General features: G+C 34.9%; 2 protein-coding genes across 2 annotated transcripts in view; one reads left to right on the top strand and one right to left on the bottom strand.

The window, feature by feature from the left end:
- Window positions 1-9,133, top strand: part of SH3GL3 (Endophilin-A3) — a 55,436-nt gene extending 46,303 nt beyond the window's left edge. Inside the window, exons 7-8 of the mRNA XM_051216548.1 lie at window positions 2,572-2,732; window positions 7,697-9,133. Coding sequence (XP_051067145.1) covers window positions 2,572-2,732; window positions 7,697-7,887 — 352 coding nt within the window. The 3' untranslated portion in view covers window positions 7,888-9,133. The remainder of the gene's footprint in view (window positions 1-2,571; window positions 2,733-7,696) is intronic.
- Window positions 9,134-10,729: 1,596 nt separating this feature from the next.
- PDCD2L (programmed cell death protein) lies at window positions 10,730-16,699 on the bottom strand. The gene is made up of 3 exons (XM_051216547.1): window positions 16,493-16,699; window positions 14,583-16,451; window positions 10,730-13,931 (listed from the first exon to the last, which is right to left on the bottom strand). Exons 2-3 carry the CDS (start codon window positions 14,976-14,978, stop codon window positions 13,275-13,277), a joined length of 1,053 nt encoding a protein of 350 aa, XP_051067144.1. The 5' UTR covers window positions 14,979-16,451; window positions 16,493-16,699; the 3' UTR covers window positions 10,730-13,274.
- Between the last annotated feature and the right edge of the window lie 1,012 nt (window positions 16,700-17,711).

The raw sequence follows: 17,711 nt of genomic DNA, 5'->3' as shown, positions 1-17,711 counted from the left end.
TGTGTGTGTGTGTGTGTGTGTACTTCCGTTTTACAATGTTCGTATTGATTCTTTCTATGTAAAATGTCTTACCTACTTCTGAAAAATAAATGACATTACCAGTAAGGGGATAAATAATCAAATGGGAGTTTTGAATTACTGTTTGTATATCTGTTATTACACTATGCTTTGTTATTGTTGGTGGTGGTGGTTATTTTAGAGCATAACTCTTCTCATTTTCCTATTACCCGGGTTTGTGTAGATTATTGAATTTCACAATTTCACATCATAATCTGATTTCAGTTCAACAATCTTTGAAAATAAAGAATCGGTCGTATACTTTCATGGGGCATCATGGTCAGTGAGAATTAAACCATTTCAGGTGCGAGTCAATCCCCGTCAGTGGTTGTACCCAGAAGATGGTTGAATATTACTACAAATTAATTGAAGTTAGACATGTAAGGGACCGTATACCGGCTCAATGATTGAAAGGTTAAGCTCTTGTTGAGAGAGCGATGGGGGATCGTCGATGCCTATTGCTGGGACAAAACGGTCGACTATTGCTTCTAACTTCGGATGATTCATGATATCAATAGCATTCAGTAATTTACACAGATCTCTATACTGATCTTCATTATTATTGGATTGGTATTGACCTTCATTTACTGTATGAAACACGAAGGCTTGGGCTTCACACTTATATTATAAAAAGCGGGGTTGTCGCAAATCTAAAACTCCAATCAAGCCACTGTCCAGCTCATGAGCTGTCTATTAGTCGTCTGTTCATAAGGTGAATGAATTTAAAATCAAACCCCTCTAAGCAGGTCTGATCGGTCATAAATGTTGTTTTGCACAACAGATCAATAAGCTATAGTGATCAAAAGCATTCTTGGTCATCTTCGGTCCCTTGATTATGCTATTCTGGTTGTAGTTAACGGTCCGATTTACAAAGCGTCAGTGAGATCACTTTGCTTTATGAAACCTGGCCTCTCTGAATTAAGGATGCTCTGTAGCTCTGTGTTCAACCGTTGTTGTCCTCGAAGGATTATGGACATCCGGCGGCAGCACTACTTTAGTAATCTTGAGATTTGATCATTTATGTCGGGCTTAGTGACATTAATTCGACTGGTGTTACTATTATTTCCCAACGTTTCGGGTGAGAAAGCAAAGAGGTGGTCAGTTTATGAAATGATGTCATGATACAATAACTTGCCACTTTAAAGCCTAGGTTTCTTTCATTTCATTCGTTCGTGAAGTTGTCAGGTACAATCCAGAATATTGGCCAGTACAGAACCTGGTTTAATTTTCTATTAGACTCTTCATAATAATCCGAGTAGCTTCATTAATTGAAGGAAGTTTTCATTAATTTTATTCTCATCTTCATTGTGTTCCCTGTTATACTTTTCTTCATTATTTTCCTAACTAATTCCTTTCCTTATTTGTGTGAAGTGAATTATTTTGGTAGAAAGTTGTAGCAGAAGTAATTAGATATTATTTGAAGTAATGAACTTTAATGATATAATTGGTTAGCTACAAAGTTAACATACTCATTGCAATGTTTTTAATTGGACTCGTAACAAAGATTATGAGTATATATACCATTGATAATTTTGTACATAAGGCAAGACTTACGTTTTTCGACTGGTAATTACCCTGACTCATCACTATTTCTCGTTTGTATTTCAAAAATTGAGTGTGAACCCCTGAAGTTGAAAACCAGTTTGTCAGTTCATGAGGTTTTTAACTTTTATCCACTAGAGACAATTCAGTTGACTTTTAATAACTAACATCACTTGTGATGTAGGCGCTATGTTCATCCACCAACCAATGAACAAGTATACTACATAATGATTTGTTCTGTTCTACTATATGATCGTGAAACTCAGCTTTTAAGATTAGAGGATATTAATAAGTTGCTAGCATTTGATTATAGACCCATTTGAAGCACTACTTGCTTATGTTTGGAACATCGAGTGAGCAATGCTAAGGTTAGACGCAAGGTCGCGAATCTCTATCGATTATGGTGGTTTAGACATATATTACTTGTGTCTTACCACCACCTACCTTGACACACGATCATGACCTGTGAGGAAAAATGTTGGAAGAAAGGTAAGGGCAGCCAAATCAAGACATCGCGTCGGTCTATGAAGTCATTAATTATTACTCTGGTTCATGTTGGTGGGTGGGGACTACTTAGTCGAGGTTCGCGTAATTACCGTGAATAAAGGTTAGAGACTGGGTAATAGAAAGTAGGTGCATTCACTCCTTGTCTTCTTTTATAATCTGAGTCCCTTTTTACCATACTTAATTTCTTCTACCACTACTGACACTGTTACTACTTGTACTACTCTGATATTTGTCTTTCTTCTTCTGTTGTTGTCGTATGACCGATCCGTTGTTTATTGACTAACTGATTATTTTCACTCCTGACCAATTGTACAACTCCTTAGTTTACTTTCGTTTAAAATCTAACCTGATAAAGTGGGACCTCAATTTCTTTTTGCTGAAGTATAAAGAAGATGTTTTACACACTCTTTTAACAAATTCCCTGTATTATTATTATTATCATCATCACTACTATTATTTCAATAGGAAAGAAGAAACAATGTCAAAACCACATAAAGTATACGAAGTGAAACGTGTAAATGTCACATTAAATCATGATATATCAGGGAGCAAGAGTCCATTAAATAGTACTTTAAATACTCCAACTAAAAACGGTCCAAGTTCTCATACAACAAAGAATGTACCTGGTAAGTTTGTTCTGTTTTCTATTTTGTTAAATCTAAATCTCATAATTTGATACATGTTGCAAACTACTTTTTAAAAAAATGTACTGATTTTTTACAACAATTTATCAGAAGGAGGGTTTTATAGAGATTTTAGTAATTTAATCGTTGAATTCATGAATCAATTGAAGGTAGATCACCATAGAAAACCTGGAAGGATTGAACGGCCATTTCGTCCTAGTATACACATCCACGAGATTCGTACTCAACGGTGTTGTCTTCAGTGAGTTACTATCTCATAACAGACCTGGTCGGACTTTAATGGTCACGGCTTCTCACTAGAACTTCAGAAAACACCTCTTGAAGCCAGTCACTAGTGAGTGGATGATGGTTATTATCAGAAGGGAGTAGGGTGCCGGCTCATTGATCTAGAGGTTATGTATTAGCGTGGGAAACCGGTAGTTATTGGATTTGAATCTCACGGGATGGGATCGTGTATGCGCAATGCAGAGTCCCATAATAGGATGGAACGGCCGTCCAGTGCTTCCAGGTTTTCTATGGTGGTCTAGCTTTAATTGACTCATGAATTCAACTATTAATTTACATTTTCCCCGGTTTTGAACAAACCATTAGCTATTTGAACTCAGTAGCTTAGTAAACAACTCATTAGTGTATTTGAATCGTACTGTCAATATTAATACTAATATAGATCATTGTATATCATCCATCTGACGAGTATTAAATATAGCAATACCCCATGCTCTGGATTGCACTGCTGATATCATCTACAATCTACATCTCTTATTTATTTGGATATTTTATTCAAATCTATCTCTTCATCTCTTTGACTTTTTATTAGGTAATATTTACAGAAATCAATCATAACATTTATTGATCTCCTTTTCTATCCCTATATTACTTAATACATCTATAGCTAGATACATACATAGTGAGATGGATTGAATGGGAGAGAATGAAAGTATCTCCTTTTTCTCTCTCTCTCCATCCCTCTTACTGCCTTTACTTCCAATGTCATCATTTTATATGTCTTTCTCTAACTATAATCTAATTGGTTCGTTGAGTTTGTTCAATTTTGAGAATTAGTGCATTAGATATTATTGTTTGCCTTCTCAATTATATTGATCATCGTTTTATTCTGATATATATATTGGTTACTGTGAATGAATTATTAGTTTGATTTCAAGTTTGTCGGGTTTTTTGGTTGTCAATGTATGTGTTTGTATTAATATGTATTACAGACTATTCTTCTAGATAAATGGTAATAGTTTCGAAAATGAGCTAAATGTAATGAATTGCAAAGTTAGCTCCCAATTCAATCTGGCATGTAAAATAAATTGTTTTTTTACGTCCGAATAACAATCTAAACATTGTTAATCCACCATGGAAAACTTAGAAGCACAAAACAACCGTTTCGTTTTATTGTAGGACTCCTCAGAAGTGAGCATCCACGATTCCGACTCGTGATATTCGAACCTAGGACCTATCAGTCTCGCACGCGAGCGCTTAAAGTCTAGACCACTGAGCTGGTCGGCATCCATCGATGTTAATATCTAACTTCAACTAATCCACGAAATTGAGCGACACATTCACCACTGTCATCAGTGAGTTACTATCTCACAACAGACACGGTTGAACTCCACTGGTCACGGTTCCTCACTACAACTCCAAGAAATACCTCTTGAAGCCAGTCACTAGTGAGCAAATGTTGGTTATTATCAGTAGGGGTTTTGTGGAGATTTCTATTATATATGTATGTTTGAAGTGAACTAGATAAGTTGACTTAAACAGTAGCTGTTGTGTAGCGCGTTCAAAACATAGAAGAAAAGATTTCATCATTACATTATCTCAAACAGATAAACAACCAAAAAAGGGTTCATTTACAATGTAAAATATTTTCACAGTGATTGAGGTGTTCAGTCATTATTTAGAGAATATTGATATTCATATCTTTGAAAGGAAATTATTATCGGAAATTAGAATTTCTCTTCTCTTTCATAGTGTAATTCATCAAATACACTTTTATATAGTTTGCTTCTAATCACACTGGTTTATGTTATGAGAATTAGTGATGCTATCAGATTTCTCAAACCAAAAAAAATGTATGGGACACAATTTCATAACATTAGTTTAATCATGAGTCAATTGAAGCTAGACCACCATGGAAAACCTGGAAGCACTAGACGGCCGTTTCGTCCTAGTATGGGACTCCTCAGCAGTGCTCATCCACGATCCAGCACCCCGCGAGATTCGTGGATTGGTTGAAGTTAGACATTAACCTCATTGGATGCCGGCTCAGTGGTCTAGTTGGTCAGGCGCTTGGCGCGAGATTGATAGGTCCTGGGCTCGAATCTCGCGGGGTGCGGGATCTTGGATGAGCACTGCTGAATAGTCTCGTACTAGGGCGAAATGGCTGTACAGTGCTTCCAGGTTTTCCATGGTGGTCTAACTTCAAATGACTCATGATTTCAATCTGAAATTTCTAAAATCTCCACAAACCCCTTCTGATTACTTGAATCATTAAAAATCAAATACTTTGACTACTAAATAATTATTATCACTCCAATCGAAAGAAAATTCCAAAGGAAGATATTATCAATTGACTGACTAAATCCATTATTTATATATCAAAACATTCAATCTTATGATCGTATTGTCGTGTACAAGAACATCGAATGTATTTGACACGAAATTACAGAACATCTTACTAAAATATCAATTCATCGTCTCAAACTTCACTGTTCCTTTAATAAATATCAGTCCATTGTCTGAGATTTCATTGTTCTTTCCTTATCGATCTTCTACGGAAATACATTCTATGCCTGACCACCGTTATCTACTACTTATGTGGATATAAGTAACCTCTACACCACAGTATAGCAATGAATTGATTGAAAATAAGTTAAAGGGAATGTAAATAAGTGTTTGAATATCATTAAATCACCATTATTGATACCATTCCTTTACTATTCTTAACTAAGTTATTCATCATCTAATGGAATTATAAATATATGACCAATGATCAATTAATCTATACACTATCAATTGAACAAAAAAACCTTTTTACTGTAGTAACAAACTAATCAAACTCATGATAACTTATTTTTGATTTTGTTTACACATAATTCAAAAGCTTAATATCAACCAGCATTCAACTTTTATGAATGAGTTTTGTATATGTTATAACTTGTAGCCTGAGTGCCCTGTTAATGTACAACGTAATGATACCGCCAAGTAGAGAGCAGTGAATTATCGACCGGACCAAGGACGCATAAAACTTGTACGATTAATCTAGAGTCCTTATCGGTCCTGCCCAGAATACCAATCTCAGCCTCTGCGATACGAGTCATTTATTTAAAACATACTGAGTTTATATAGCAACCAAACAGACCACATCGTACCAGTAACATAGGAAACTACATTTATACATGATTTGGACAAATGTGGGAGGTAATGATTCATAGACAGGGCATGATTCAAGAATGGTAAATCGTATAATAACAGTTCATAAGTCAAAATAAAGCTTATGATAAGAGGAACACGAATATGTATAGTTTAGTTATTTATTAATTATATGATAGAAATATACGCATAGTAATGATCCGTAAACGGATCCTGAAAGTTACCATTCATTATGCTTATCGGGATATAACGGTACAAATAATGTATTTATTAGATTCTCTAATTTCTTTGGTTTGACAAAAAAAAAAAAAAAAAAGTTTTTTGTTTCATTATACAGTAAATAGGAAATCAGTTCGAGTGCTAATGTGGTATGGCAACTCGAACTGATGTATGTACGTATGAAGTTCTACGTTGTTACTGACTGACTGAAATAGGAAATCAAAAAATAAGAGAATGATGGCTGAATGCTGAAAATATTCGCCAATAGATCAAATACAGATTCAAACCTTGGTCTATCTATTTCGGTTTAGGGACTCAAATAGTATCAGTAGGCTCACACACACAAAACAATGTAGTTCAAGACTGACGATATTAACGTCTGTACTTAGTAAATTAGTATCAGATATGTCAAAATTTATGACCTGGACGTAAATTAATCTAAATGAATGAGTCTTTTTATCGAAATTTTTTAGTTTAAGGTATAGAAAACTTATCATTCACTTCGAAAAAGGTCGTTTACCGTGTAAAGTTATCATCTAACATAGAGCATAAAAGTCAAAAAACGAATTTTAGCGTTCCTTAAGTTTCACTATGATGAAGGCTTACTGAGAAACGCAAATTGAGGTTTTATTTTGTGGTTTGCATAACATAACGTCTGGAAACTGGGTAAATCCATGTTCCATGCTAGTATGGGATTCTTCATGAGTATACATCTACCACTCTCCCTGGCATCGAGCCCAGAAGACTCTACATCTCGTAATTAGCGTTTAGACCAGTAAGTGAGCATTCATCACTCTAGATTTTTGCTACGGTAAATTCATGATATTATCATCTTATTATCCATTGTCGTTGGTGATAGTTGTCTCATCTCTGGTGTAGTGGACTTTCAGTGGTTACGATTTTCTAACGAAATTCCAAGAAATACTTCTCAGTTAGTCACTAATAGACGCTTGATTATTATTAGCATGAAGATTTTTGTGAAAATTGTTGTATTTCATAGTTTAAATCAAGGACTGATTCTAACTAGACATCACTTGAAAACTAGGAAGTGTTGAATAACTTAGTTTAATTCATTAAATCGATAACATAGTAAATCCACTGTTTGTTTGTTTTTAACCAAGGGTTTTATGCGAGGACTTATGATACTATCTGATTGCTCAAAACCAATACAATTAGCATAGGTTTCGAAAGTATATCACTTTTTGATCGCAGTTAGATAGATTGATCGATTCACTTAGTAACCATAACTCCATTGATATTATATAAATATGTTCAAATTTCATATTGATTTATCACTATTATTATTATTATTATTATTATTATTATTATTATTATTATTATTATTATAGTTTTAGGACCATCTTGTAAAGCATTATTTGATTTTGAAGCAGAAAATGAATCGGAATTATCATTCTCTGAAGGTGATATAATTAGTTTAATATTAAGAGTTGATGAAAATTGGTTTGAAGGTGAATTAAATGGTCGTAAAGGTTATTTTCCAGTGAATTATGTTGAAGTGATTAATCCATTACCATCATAGAAATCAATTGTTTTCCTGATTCTTCGTCTTCTTCTTCTTGTCGTTGTTGTGTATGTGTTAGTATCTTGTAAGCAAAAAATGTCAATGTATTATGACCTAAACATTGTGGCAATGAAAGATAGTCTATATTTCCTCATATTCAACAATATGTACACATATAACAACACTTATGATGATGATAATAATAACAGCAAAAGTACAAATACAAAGATATCTATCATTATTCGACCAATTATACTTATATTCAATATACTATAGATTAAAAGCATTCGTCAACTACACTAGTAAAGTTAACAACTTGATGGAGACAAACACCATCACATCATCATACATTATTGTTTATAATCTCTTATTTATTTATTATTTAATTCTATCACAGATATACAAATGACATGCAATAAAAGCCGGTAAATTATCATTTATTATAATTATTATTGTCGTTTTATTGCTTTATTCTTCTACCTACCTACCTACCTTATATTTCTTTTCACTTTTCTTTCATACATTACCATTTAAGACAATGAGTATTGTGTATTCAATGAACAGGATATTACTAATATTATGAGTAGTAGTAGTAGTAGTAGCCTTGTCAATATTAATCTTCGCAAGTGTCTCTATCTACTATCTATCTATCTATTTAATACATAACCAAACAGACACATATTCTACGCTTATATTTTATTCTTAATATGAACGATATTATAGCATATTTCTTTTTCTTTTTCTTGTTGTTGTTGTTGACAACTTACTTCATTGTTTAATTTTAAGATGAACCAACTTTTCCTCTTCTAGATATTCTATTCAACCAATATATATATGCATATATTGTTCAAATTGATCATAATTACAAAATTTAAAAGAAAAAACCCAATTCCTATGATCCACATTTATACATATATATATTTGTTTATTTTGATAATATCTATGCTTATTTGTTTGCTTGTTTATTTCTGTTTGTATGTATGTATGTATGTATGTATGTATGTATGTATGTATGTATGTATGTATGTATGTATGTATGTATGTATGTATGTATGTATGTATGTATGTATGTATGTATGTATGAATATTACTCTTTTTCTCGTAACATTCCATTTGGTTTCCCTTTCTCTCTCTCTCTCTCTCTCTTACTCCTTTGGTCCTTCATCTTGTTTCCTGATTCATTTTAATTTAATGACCAAATGTAATAAATGAATAATAATAATAATAATAATAATAATAATAATAATAATAATAAGATTATTCATTATTCTTGTTCATTTCTTTCAATAATCAATTTCTCATTTGCTTAATTTTACTCCTGTTAATAATCATAATCACGATGGTGATAATAACAATAGTAAGTATAATATAATTTGACAAGTATTAATGATAATCTTTTTCAGTTAGTGTTTATTTACATAATGATTATTAAAATTATTTCCAATTTCCATAGTCCGTTTTTTGTTTTTTGAAAAAAAAATTCTTTTTAAATCTTAGAAATTAAAGAAAAAAAGATAATAAGTAGATTTTGTGAGGTTGATAATCAGAGAATACATCTAATATTGAAATATTACTGGCGTCTGCTAGGATCACCGGGTAAGTAATAGTGAGGTTAAATGCAGGGTATTAGGGAATGGCGATGGTAAATTAGTTGATGTGGTTGTGAATCTTGATCGACTGAGATGGTTGGGCCACGTGTTACGTATGCCTGAACACCGATTACCACGACGTGCAATGATAACCGGCGTTCGGGATGGTTGGAAGAAAGTTGGAGGCAGCCAAACCAAAATGTGGCATCAGTGCTTGAAATCACTAACTTCTAATCTGAGTCATGTTGGTAGGTGCAGACTACTTGGTTGGGGTCCGCGTGACTTTCGTAACCAATAGTTGGAGACTCTAGGTGACATGGCTCAGAATCGATCGCAATGGCGTAGGTGTATACACTCTCTGTCTTCCCTTAAACTGTGAGGTTAAAATCACTTCATATCTTTCTTTTTACGAACTAATTCTTTATGCCTGTAGTATATCCTTATATACAATCTTTCTTTTATATATTACCACCTCTGAATTAACTACTCTTATGAATCCGGTGTCCATCTTGTTGTGTTAATGAAGTATGGCAATTTGGACTAATGCATATATGCGCCTGGTCCTACGTTGTAGCTGACTGACATCTAATATTATTTATGATTATATGAACCTTTCCAAATCTGACGTTTTGTATGTGAATTCGATAATCAGTGAACTATGGTATGGACCCCAAATGACTTAGTACGAACAAGAGTGAGGAGAGTCAGCTCACTCTCTCGAAATTCACTGTCACATGCATACAATCCTACTCACTGCCTTCACGAGGCGGGGGTGTTGTTTACGAAAATGAGAGGACAAAAAGTGAATGTCTGGCATTTTAATCAGTTTGGCGGGAAATACTGATTCCAAACCAATGGTGCACATGGGCTTCAGGATCTTGAAGGAACAAATGGCGTATGAACCAATCGTTGGTCACCGGCTACCATGGAACTGTATCTCCTTACATTGTTCCACTGCCTTGTGGATTAGACCTTTAGGTCAAAGGCTCCGAGTATGGCCCACTAAGAAAATCACCTGCTTCGGTTTGGGTACCCGGGCGGTATACCAGCCCTCGCACAAATCGAATGATTTATTTGTGGCGCGTATCTATTTGGTGCTTTCTTGTACCAATCTTTATGTGTTTAAACAAATAAATAACTTTCACAGATTGAAATCATGAGTCAGTTGAAGCTAGACCACCATTGAAAACCTGGAAGCACTGGACGGCCGTTTCGTCCTAGTATGGGACTCCTCAGCAGTGCGCATCCACGATCCCGCACCACGTGGGGCTCGAACCCAGGACCTACTGGCTTCGCGCGCGAGCACTTAACCACTAGACCACTGAGCCGGCATCCAACGGTGTTAATGTCTAACTTCAACCAATAACTACTGGCGTTCATCGAGGGAGGTATTTCAAAAGGTAATTTTGTAGTTCTAATGAGAAACAGATCAGTCGAGTTCACGCATGTTTAAATGTTAGGTAGTTAGTCTCCAAGCATATTGGAATGTAGTTTTCTCGATTTTACGAATTGATTGAAGTTAAACACATAGACTACTGGGTATCGACTCATCAGTTTAAAGTTTATGCGTTCGTACGCGAGACCAATAGTCGTGGGTAGTAGCAACGTCGTCGATGCGTACAGCTGAACAGTCCTAGTGTTTTCTGTTTACTTAACGAAGATCGTTCCGTGATGTTGATCATGATATAAATCCTTATTGATGTACATATGGGTTGACTAGAAACCATATTTAATATTATTGCTCGTCAAAACATTTGAAATCCAATGTTTTGTATGAAGTAACTGATGACAACCGCCATAGGTAGTAGTGCACTAATCATCGAAATGTTTTCCGATTATGTTTTGATAAGAAAACAAATTAGTCTTTTATGTGTTATGTCTTTTGCCCCTCTCAGTTACCACGTGACAAAATCGTCAATCAGAATACCGAATTGCATGACCTTGTTCCTGTGCTAAACCAATGTCAAGTCAACCAACACTAGCAGCCTTGCGTCAACTCTGAATTCTTATCGGTCCTCAAAATAGTAACTTCTCGCCTAGCCGTGCTCGTTCAGTCCGGAACATAGTCTCAGCTTTTATTGTATGAACAATATATTTCAGACATACATAGTTTATATACAAGCAAACCAGATCGCAACACACCATAAAATAAAAAATTATCAATTATACAAGATCAAGCCAAAAGTGGCTGAGTGTGAGCGATTGTAACTTAAGAATGGTAAATTGTATGAGTAGCCAGTAGGTCAAATGAAAGCTTATAATATATAAGTCTATTAATAGTTCCCGGAAGTTACCCATAAATTAATCTTTGAATAAAACAAAATGTTATACTTTTTGTTATAAATACATATTTAACAGGAAACATAGTGACATGATTTTTCATAGGAGTCTATAACTGGTTTCTAGAACCCAAACTGAGGAGTTGTGATAAACCGACAGAACCCCAGTCTTACACAGCTATCTTTTGTACCGTGGCGCTGTCGTAAACTGACTACCTATCTACTTTTTCCAACTAATCTTAGCGTCAACAAATAATACATGATGTGAAATTCTCTGGGACAAAATTTGTTGTGCATGTCAAATTACCGAGTTAGTGTCTTGAGGTATTGAACCATTGTCACAGAGCCCAAACACGCTGATGGTTTTCAGCACTAACTAAGAAGCGTTGCTACCGGATATGAGAAAGTACGAGCCTGCTTCTAACGAGTTACTATTTCACAGATTTTGTATTACCTGCTGAGTAGGACAGTATTGATTAATGTAGAGGTAACAAGAAATTTATACTTATTATTGTTGCATAAATCGTCTAGATTGTTTTAACTAAGTTAATGCAGCTCTTACAATCAGTATCGCCTCATTTCAAGTAGAGAGATCCATACTTAGTTGGTGAGTTAGTATTATGGACTTAAAGTCTAACACTGTATGCTGAATGGCAATCATAGAGTTGTTGGTCACATATAATTAGGCTTTATTGTCTCACAACGAAGCAATGCATTGGATTTAAATATTTGTTTGGATGAATCCCCTAGTGTTGTTGCTCAGATTGATAGCAGTCAGTCAATCATACACAACCTAGAACTTGATATATATATGCATCCATTTAAGTTGCCGTACCAGATTTGCACAACAAGATAAAATTATTTTAAGACAATTCACATAGTATTAGGAGTAGTAACGATGCCATAATTAGTGGAAAAGACTAGGATTGGCGTGCATTTTATCTGGATGCATTCCAACTACAAATACATACTCAACAACGTTAAGCCAAAAATTCTCATTGGGAGCATGTTTTTTTGTTTCCAATTTCAACAGCATCACGACAAGACATTACTAATAATTGAGAAAGAATGCGATTTCCATTACGGCTGACATTTGATAGACAAAGACTGGAAACGATAAAGTTTTAGATAGCTATCTTATTCGGAATCGCGACTTCACATCAGTATGCATCTAAAGTATGCGGACATATAGTAAATTGACCAAAGTTAGAACATCTATGACTTATAGAATCTTACACAGTAGTTAGGTGTCATGATTCGTGAGATATCTGAACGTCAACGATTTGATCTGATAAGACGTGAGAGTTGGTTGCTAAACGGCTTTAAACTAAGGATAGTCAGTTCACTATTGCATTTTCGTTTTCAAGGGTTCACGATGAAAATTACTTTTCAAACTAAATGTAAGAAACAATTTTATCACATGGATATTGAGGAAGAAAGCGTGCTATTTTAATGGTACATATTATAATTTTATTGGCAATATTAAGACAATAGATTATATACAATATAATACATATATACAGACTAATCATTATTATTATGACGGACAGATTATTTTAGTTACATTTTTATCTGTTTGAACTATAACACATTCTTCTACCCAATCATCTGCTGTTTGTGACCAACATGAATCTCGACAAGTAAATATTAATACTGTGACAATATTTAATAACCAACTAACATTTACTCCGTCGTAGTCTTCGTTTAATAATGTAGATAATCGAAGAGAATTATTTATTGTAGAGAAAAGTTGTAGTTCAAATACTCGTTCTGAACCGCATCGATGACATGTTGAATAGTTTGCTATATCACTTGGAGGAAGGCCATTGAAAATAGGTTGGCCAGACCAACAATAACGAATATCTTCACATCCATACTCTCCTCTGTTGGCAATGTAAGATAATAATTCATCGCTAAAAGCTTCAGGGCCAGTATTATCGTCTTCTTCAACAAACTCTTTATCGATTAGGACTTTTTCTGACCATTTTGATAGGAAGTGTTTAATTGATGGTGAATTGGATTTGACTTCAATATCGTCATCATCATGGTTGATTATGTCTATTTCAGGTTCTGCAGTATGACTACTACTACTAGTGGTAGCAATAGTAGTATCTTCGTAGATATCAATTGAATAACATTGAAAGCGACCAGTAAGAGATGATTGTTCATTTAAATTTTCAACTTTACGTTGAATCTAAAGTGGAGATATTGAAAATAACTAATGTTTGTTTATGGGAGTTATGATACTCTTAATTTACTCTAACTCGTTAGTACAATTCTCTCAAGATAATTAATCAGATATTACATACCGACAAGTTTCATTCACTTGAATTAAAATGTAACTGCTTTGAACTACGGTTCATAAATAAACAGGTTTGCTAAACTCACAAATAACAAAATCTGGTTCATTAATCTTAGTGATAAAGACAAATACCATTGAATAAGAAACTGTTTAATTAGCGACCACTCATTTTTTTACCGGAACAACAAATTCATATTTTATTTAACACAGTTCGCTAGTTCCAACCTAGATATGTTGAAGATAGGAGTGATTAGAAGAAAAGTTGCCAAACCACATTAACTTATTCCCATAAGTGGATCACCTCCCGAAAACATTTAGTTAGGGACCTCATTAAGTCTAACAAATATTTTAGTACTAATAAGATATGGCTAGACCAAAGATAATTGTTTTTACTTATAATTAACATTAGGACGAAGTAATATTAAACTAGATATATAAAAAAAACACCACCCCAGTGTCCAACATTCAAGGATCTAGGCACCATCATTTTTATGAAGTGGTGACATTCAAGTCGAATACAAAAGATATCAATGTTCAACGTACTTCCGAACTTTTATCAGCATCTTGACCCCAACTTTCTCCATCAGAACTATCATTTTCATATTCAGCACACCAATTTGTGCATGGTTTCGACTGAGAATTCTGATCGAATTTTATAAAGTATTGTGAACGCAAGACCTTCCAGTTGTTTCCACTGGATTGACAAGGACCATTTATGCATACAAAAATATAAAGTGTTCTGTGATATTTTGAATCGCCAATCGGACAATATAACTGCATAATAAAGTCCATAGTTTTACGGCAAACCATACATTGTATTTTGTCTACAGGTGGTGGTTTCACATTTGGGAAGGTGATGAGATTTCCTCCAAAAAAGCTTTCAGAATAGTTTAAAATATGTCCAGGGGTTTGAGAGTTAATATAACCCACCAGTGCCATCTAAATATTCAAAGTAGTTTCAGTAGAAACAAATAGTACAATCTGAAAAAAGACAAGAATGAAATGTTGTGTACTGTGATTAGGGCATTCTGGTGATGACCACATTGCAACACAAAGAAACAAAAAATCGTTTCGGATAGATGACTCGAGAAACATATAGAAGAACAATTTAAAATAGACATTATGACTTGGAATGCTAAAAGCATCACTAGTTTGAGGGGGAATGTTTCAAGTTTCCAACTAATTAAATCGATGATCTCACAGACCAGACGCGTATAATAATAACGACCTAGTCTTATAAGCTGGACCTTATATTTTATATTCTATTTCATTGTATTTTATTCCTATCGATCCGTAGCTGAGTCAAAGTGAATCTGAGTTATTTGTCCGGTCCGTTTCCTATCGTTCAGACAGTCATGTTATTCATTGCCAAGCAGTTATCATATAATATCATGTGATAGGAATCCACTTATAATTGACTTCTTTATGACACTGAATTTTATTTAGAAGTGGAACCTGACGACTTTCCCTTTATATATCAGTCAGCTACAATATAGAACCAGGCACATATATGCATCACTATAGGTCACCATACCTCATTAACACAACAAGATAAGCACCGAATTCATGGAAGTAGTTACTCCAGTGGTTGTAATATATAAAAGGAAGCCCGTGCATAAGGATGTAATGCAGGAAGAAAGAATTAGTTCGTAAAAAGAAAGGCATAAAGCAACTTTACTGTCAAGTTTTAAGGTAAGAAAAAGTGTATTTTCTCACATGTATTTACGTATTACATCACAAGCGGTTGGAATAAACACCCTGATATACAGCTTCGTATCCCATAATGAGCTTGTTGCATTTTGGGTTCAGTTTCGATAATCGGTTTGGATTAGTTAAAAAAAAGGTTACGGGTAAAAAATACCCAGAAAAACGAAAATGAGGAAGTAGAGAACAGTAGAAACGTCTTCCTAGGGAGAAGATATCTTGAAATCTACTCCAAGTAGCCCGATTTTCGACTAAATTTGCTGGTTAATTTTCTTCAGGTTTGTGTAGACGATGATCATACTTACAACCTACAGCAGGAACATGTTATTAACAATGATTTTTGTCAGAAAGACTGACACACGTGTTTTTAAATGAACATACTGAAAATTAACAGAATAAATGCAAATAATATCAAAAACTATTCACAAAGTAAGTTTGTCATGGACATGACATTGTTAATAATCAATCTGTACCCGAGCTGCCAATTTTGGGGAAAATTTGGCCCATTTTGGAGAAGCCGCTATAGCAAATTTTTGAGAAATGAGACCCAAAACCCAAAATTTTCCCAGACCTGGGGATTTCCCCAAAGTTGAGAGCTTGCAATGTACCCATGGGTACATTTACAAGACACGTATCACTTAATGTGTACGGTCATACTTCCAGATCAAGCCCAGTGGAAAAGAGATGGTTACCATGTTGAGGAAAAAGCTACAAAGTTATTATTTTCTGTGTACTAATTACATACATACAACGGAGCCTTATGGCATTTGCACGCTGAACCGTAACGTACGTTTTGATAACCGCGGAATGTTCAAATGGTTTAAATGGTTGTGGACGGAATAGAAGAAACTTTCGCTTAACAGGCTTCCGTGTCTAGAAGCAGGGGATCACCAAATCCTCCAGGCAGGAACCTAGGTATGTTAACAATAAAAGAGGAAAAGAAATTTGTAAATCATGGTGTGATACTATCCTTAGTCCTCAAGAATAGATCAAGTTGCCTCTTAAAGGACTCCTGGGAAGTTGCTTGGACTAGCTCGCTCGGCAGCGAATTCCAGCATTTGAAAACTCTTAAGGAGTAGAAGTTGAGTCTACAGTCTACTCTGCTATGTTGTGTATCCAGTTTCTAAGTGTTACCTCTTAGGTTAGTGTTGGAACTAAGCTTAAGTAGGTGTTTGAGAGGATGTCCAGAAGTGTTAAGGTTACTATAAGCCATCAGAAGATCACCTCTAAGACGCCTATACTCTAATGGGTAAAGGTTAAGTGAATGAAGGCGCTCTTCGTAAGGTTTAAATTTGAGTCCTCGAACTGATTTCGCGGCTCGCCTTTGGATACGCTCCAGGGTGTCCTTATCGTTTTGGAATGAGGGGGGGAAATACTATGTTTCCGTACTCTAGTTGGAGACAAATGAAAATATTGAAGATTGTGAGGAAAGTTCTTCCGTCAAACTGGCCCAAAATGCGCTTCAGTGTTACCAGTGCAAGGTTTGCTCGGAAGGCATTTTTGTCGCAGTTAGCGTAAGACTTTAAATCGTAGAGTACCAGGACTCCTAAATCTTTTTCGACTTGGGATACTACTAGAGAGGAGTTACCTAAGTTATAACTGTAGTCTGCGACATGTCGCAGATGGACTACTTTACACTTTGAAGTGTTAAAGGTAAGTCCGTTATCGTCTGCCCAACTTTGAAGTCGAGTCAGATCCTCCTGAAGTGCCTGTGTATCGTCTTGGTTGCGTATCTCTCTCCAAAGTTTCACGTCGTCGACAAAAAGTGATAAGTCTGACGTTGCCTGTTGAGGAAGATCATTTATGTAGATCAAGAAGAGAAGAGGCCCTAGTGCTGAGCCCTGGGGGACCCCACTAGGACATTCCATAGCCTGAGATAAAGTGAAATTAACCCTGACCTTAAAATGTCGATTTTTCAGGTATGAAGTGAGCCAATCGATTAGAGGTGGTCTGATACCCAATCGTTTG

The sequence above is a fragment of the Schistosoma haematobium genome, chromosome 4, assembly GCF_000699445.3.
Source record: "Schistosoma haematobium chromosome 4, whole genome shotgun sequence".
NCBI lineage: Eukaryota > Metazoa > Platyhelminthes > Trematoda > Strigeidida > Schistosomatidae > Schistosoma > Schistosoma haematobium.
This window is presented reverse-complemented; position numbering and strand designations above follow the sequence as displayed.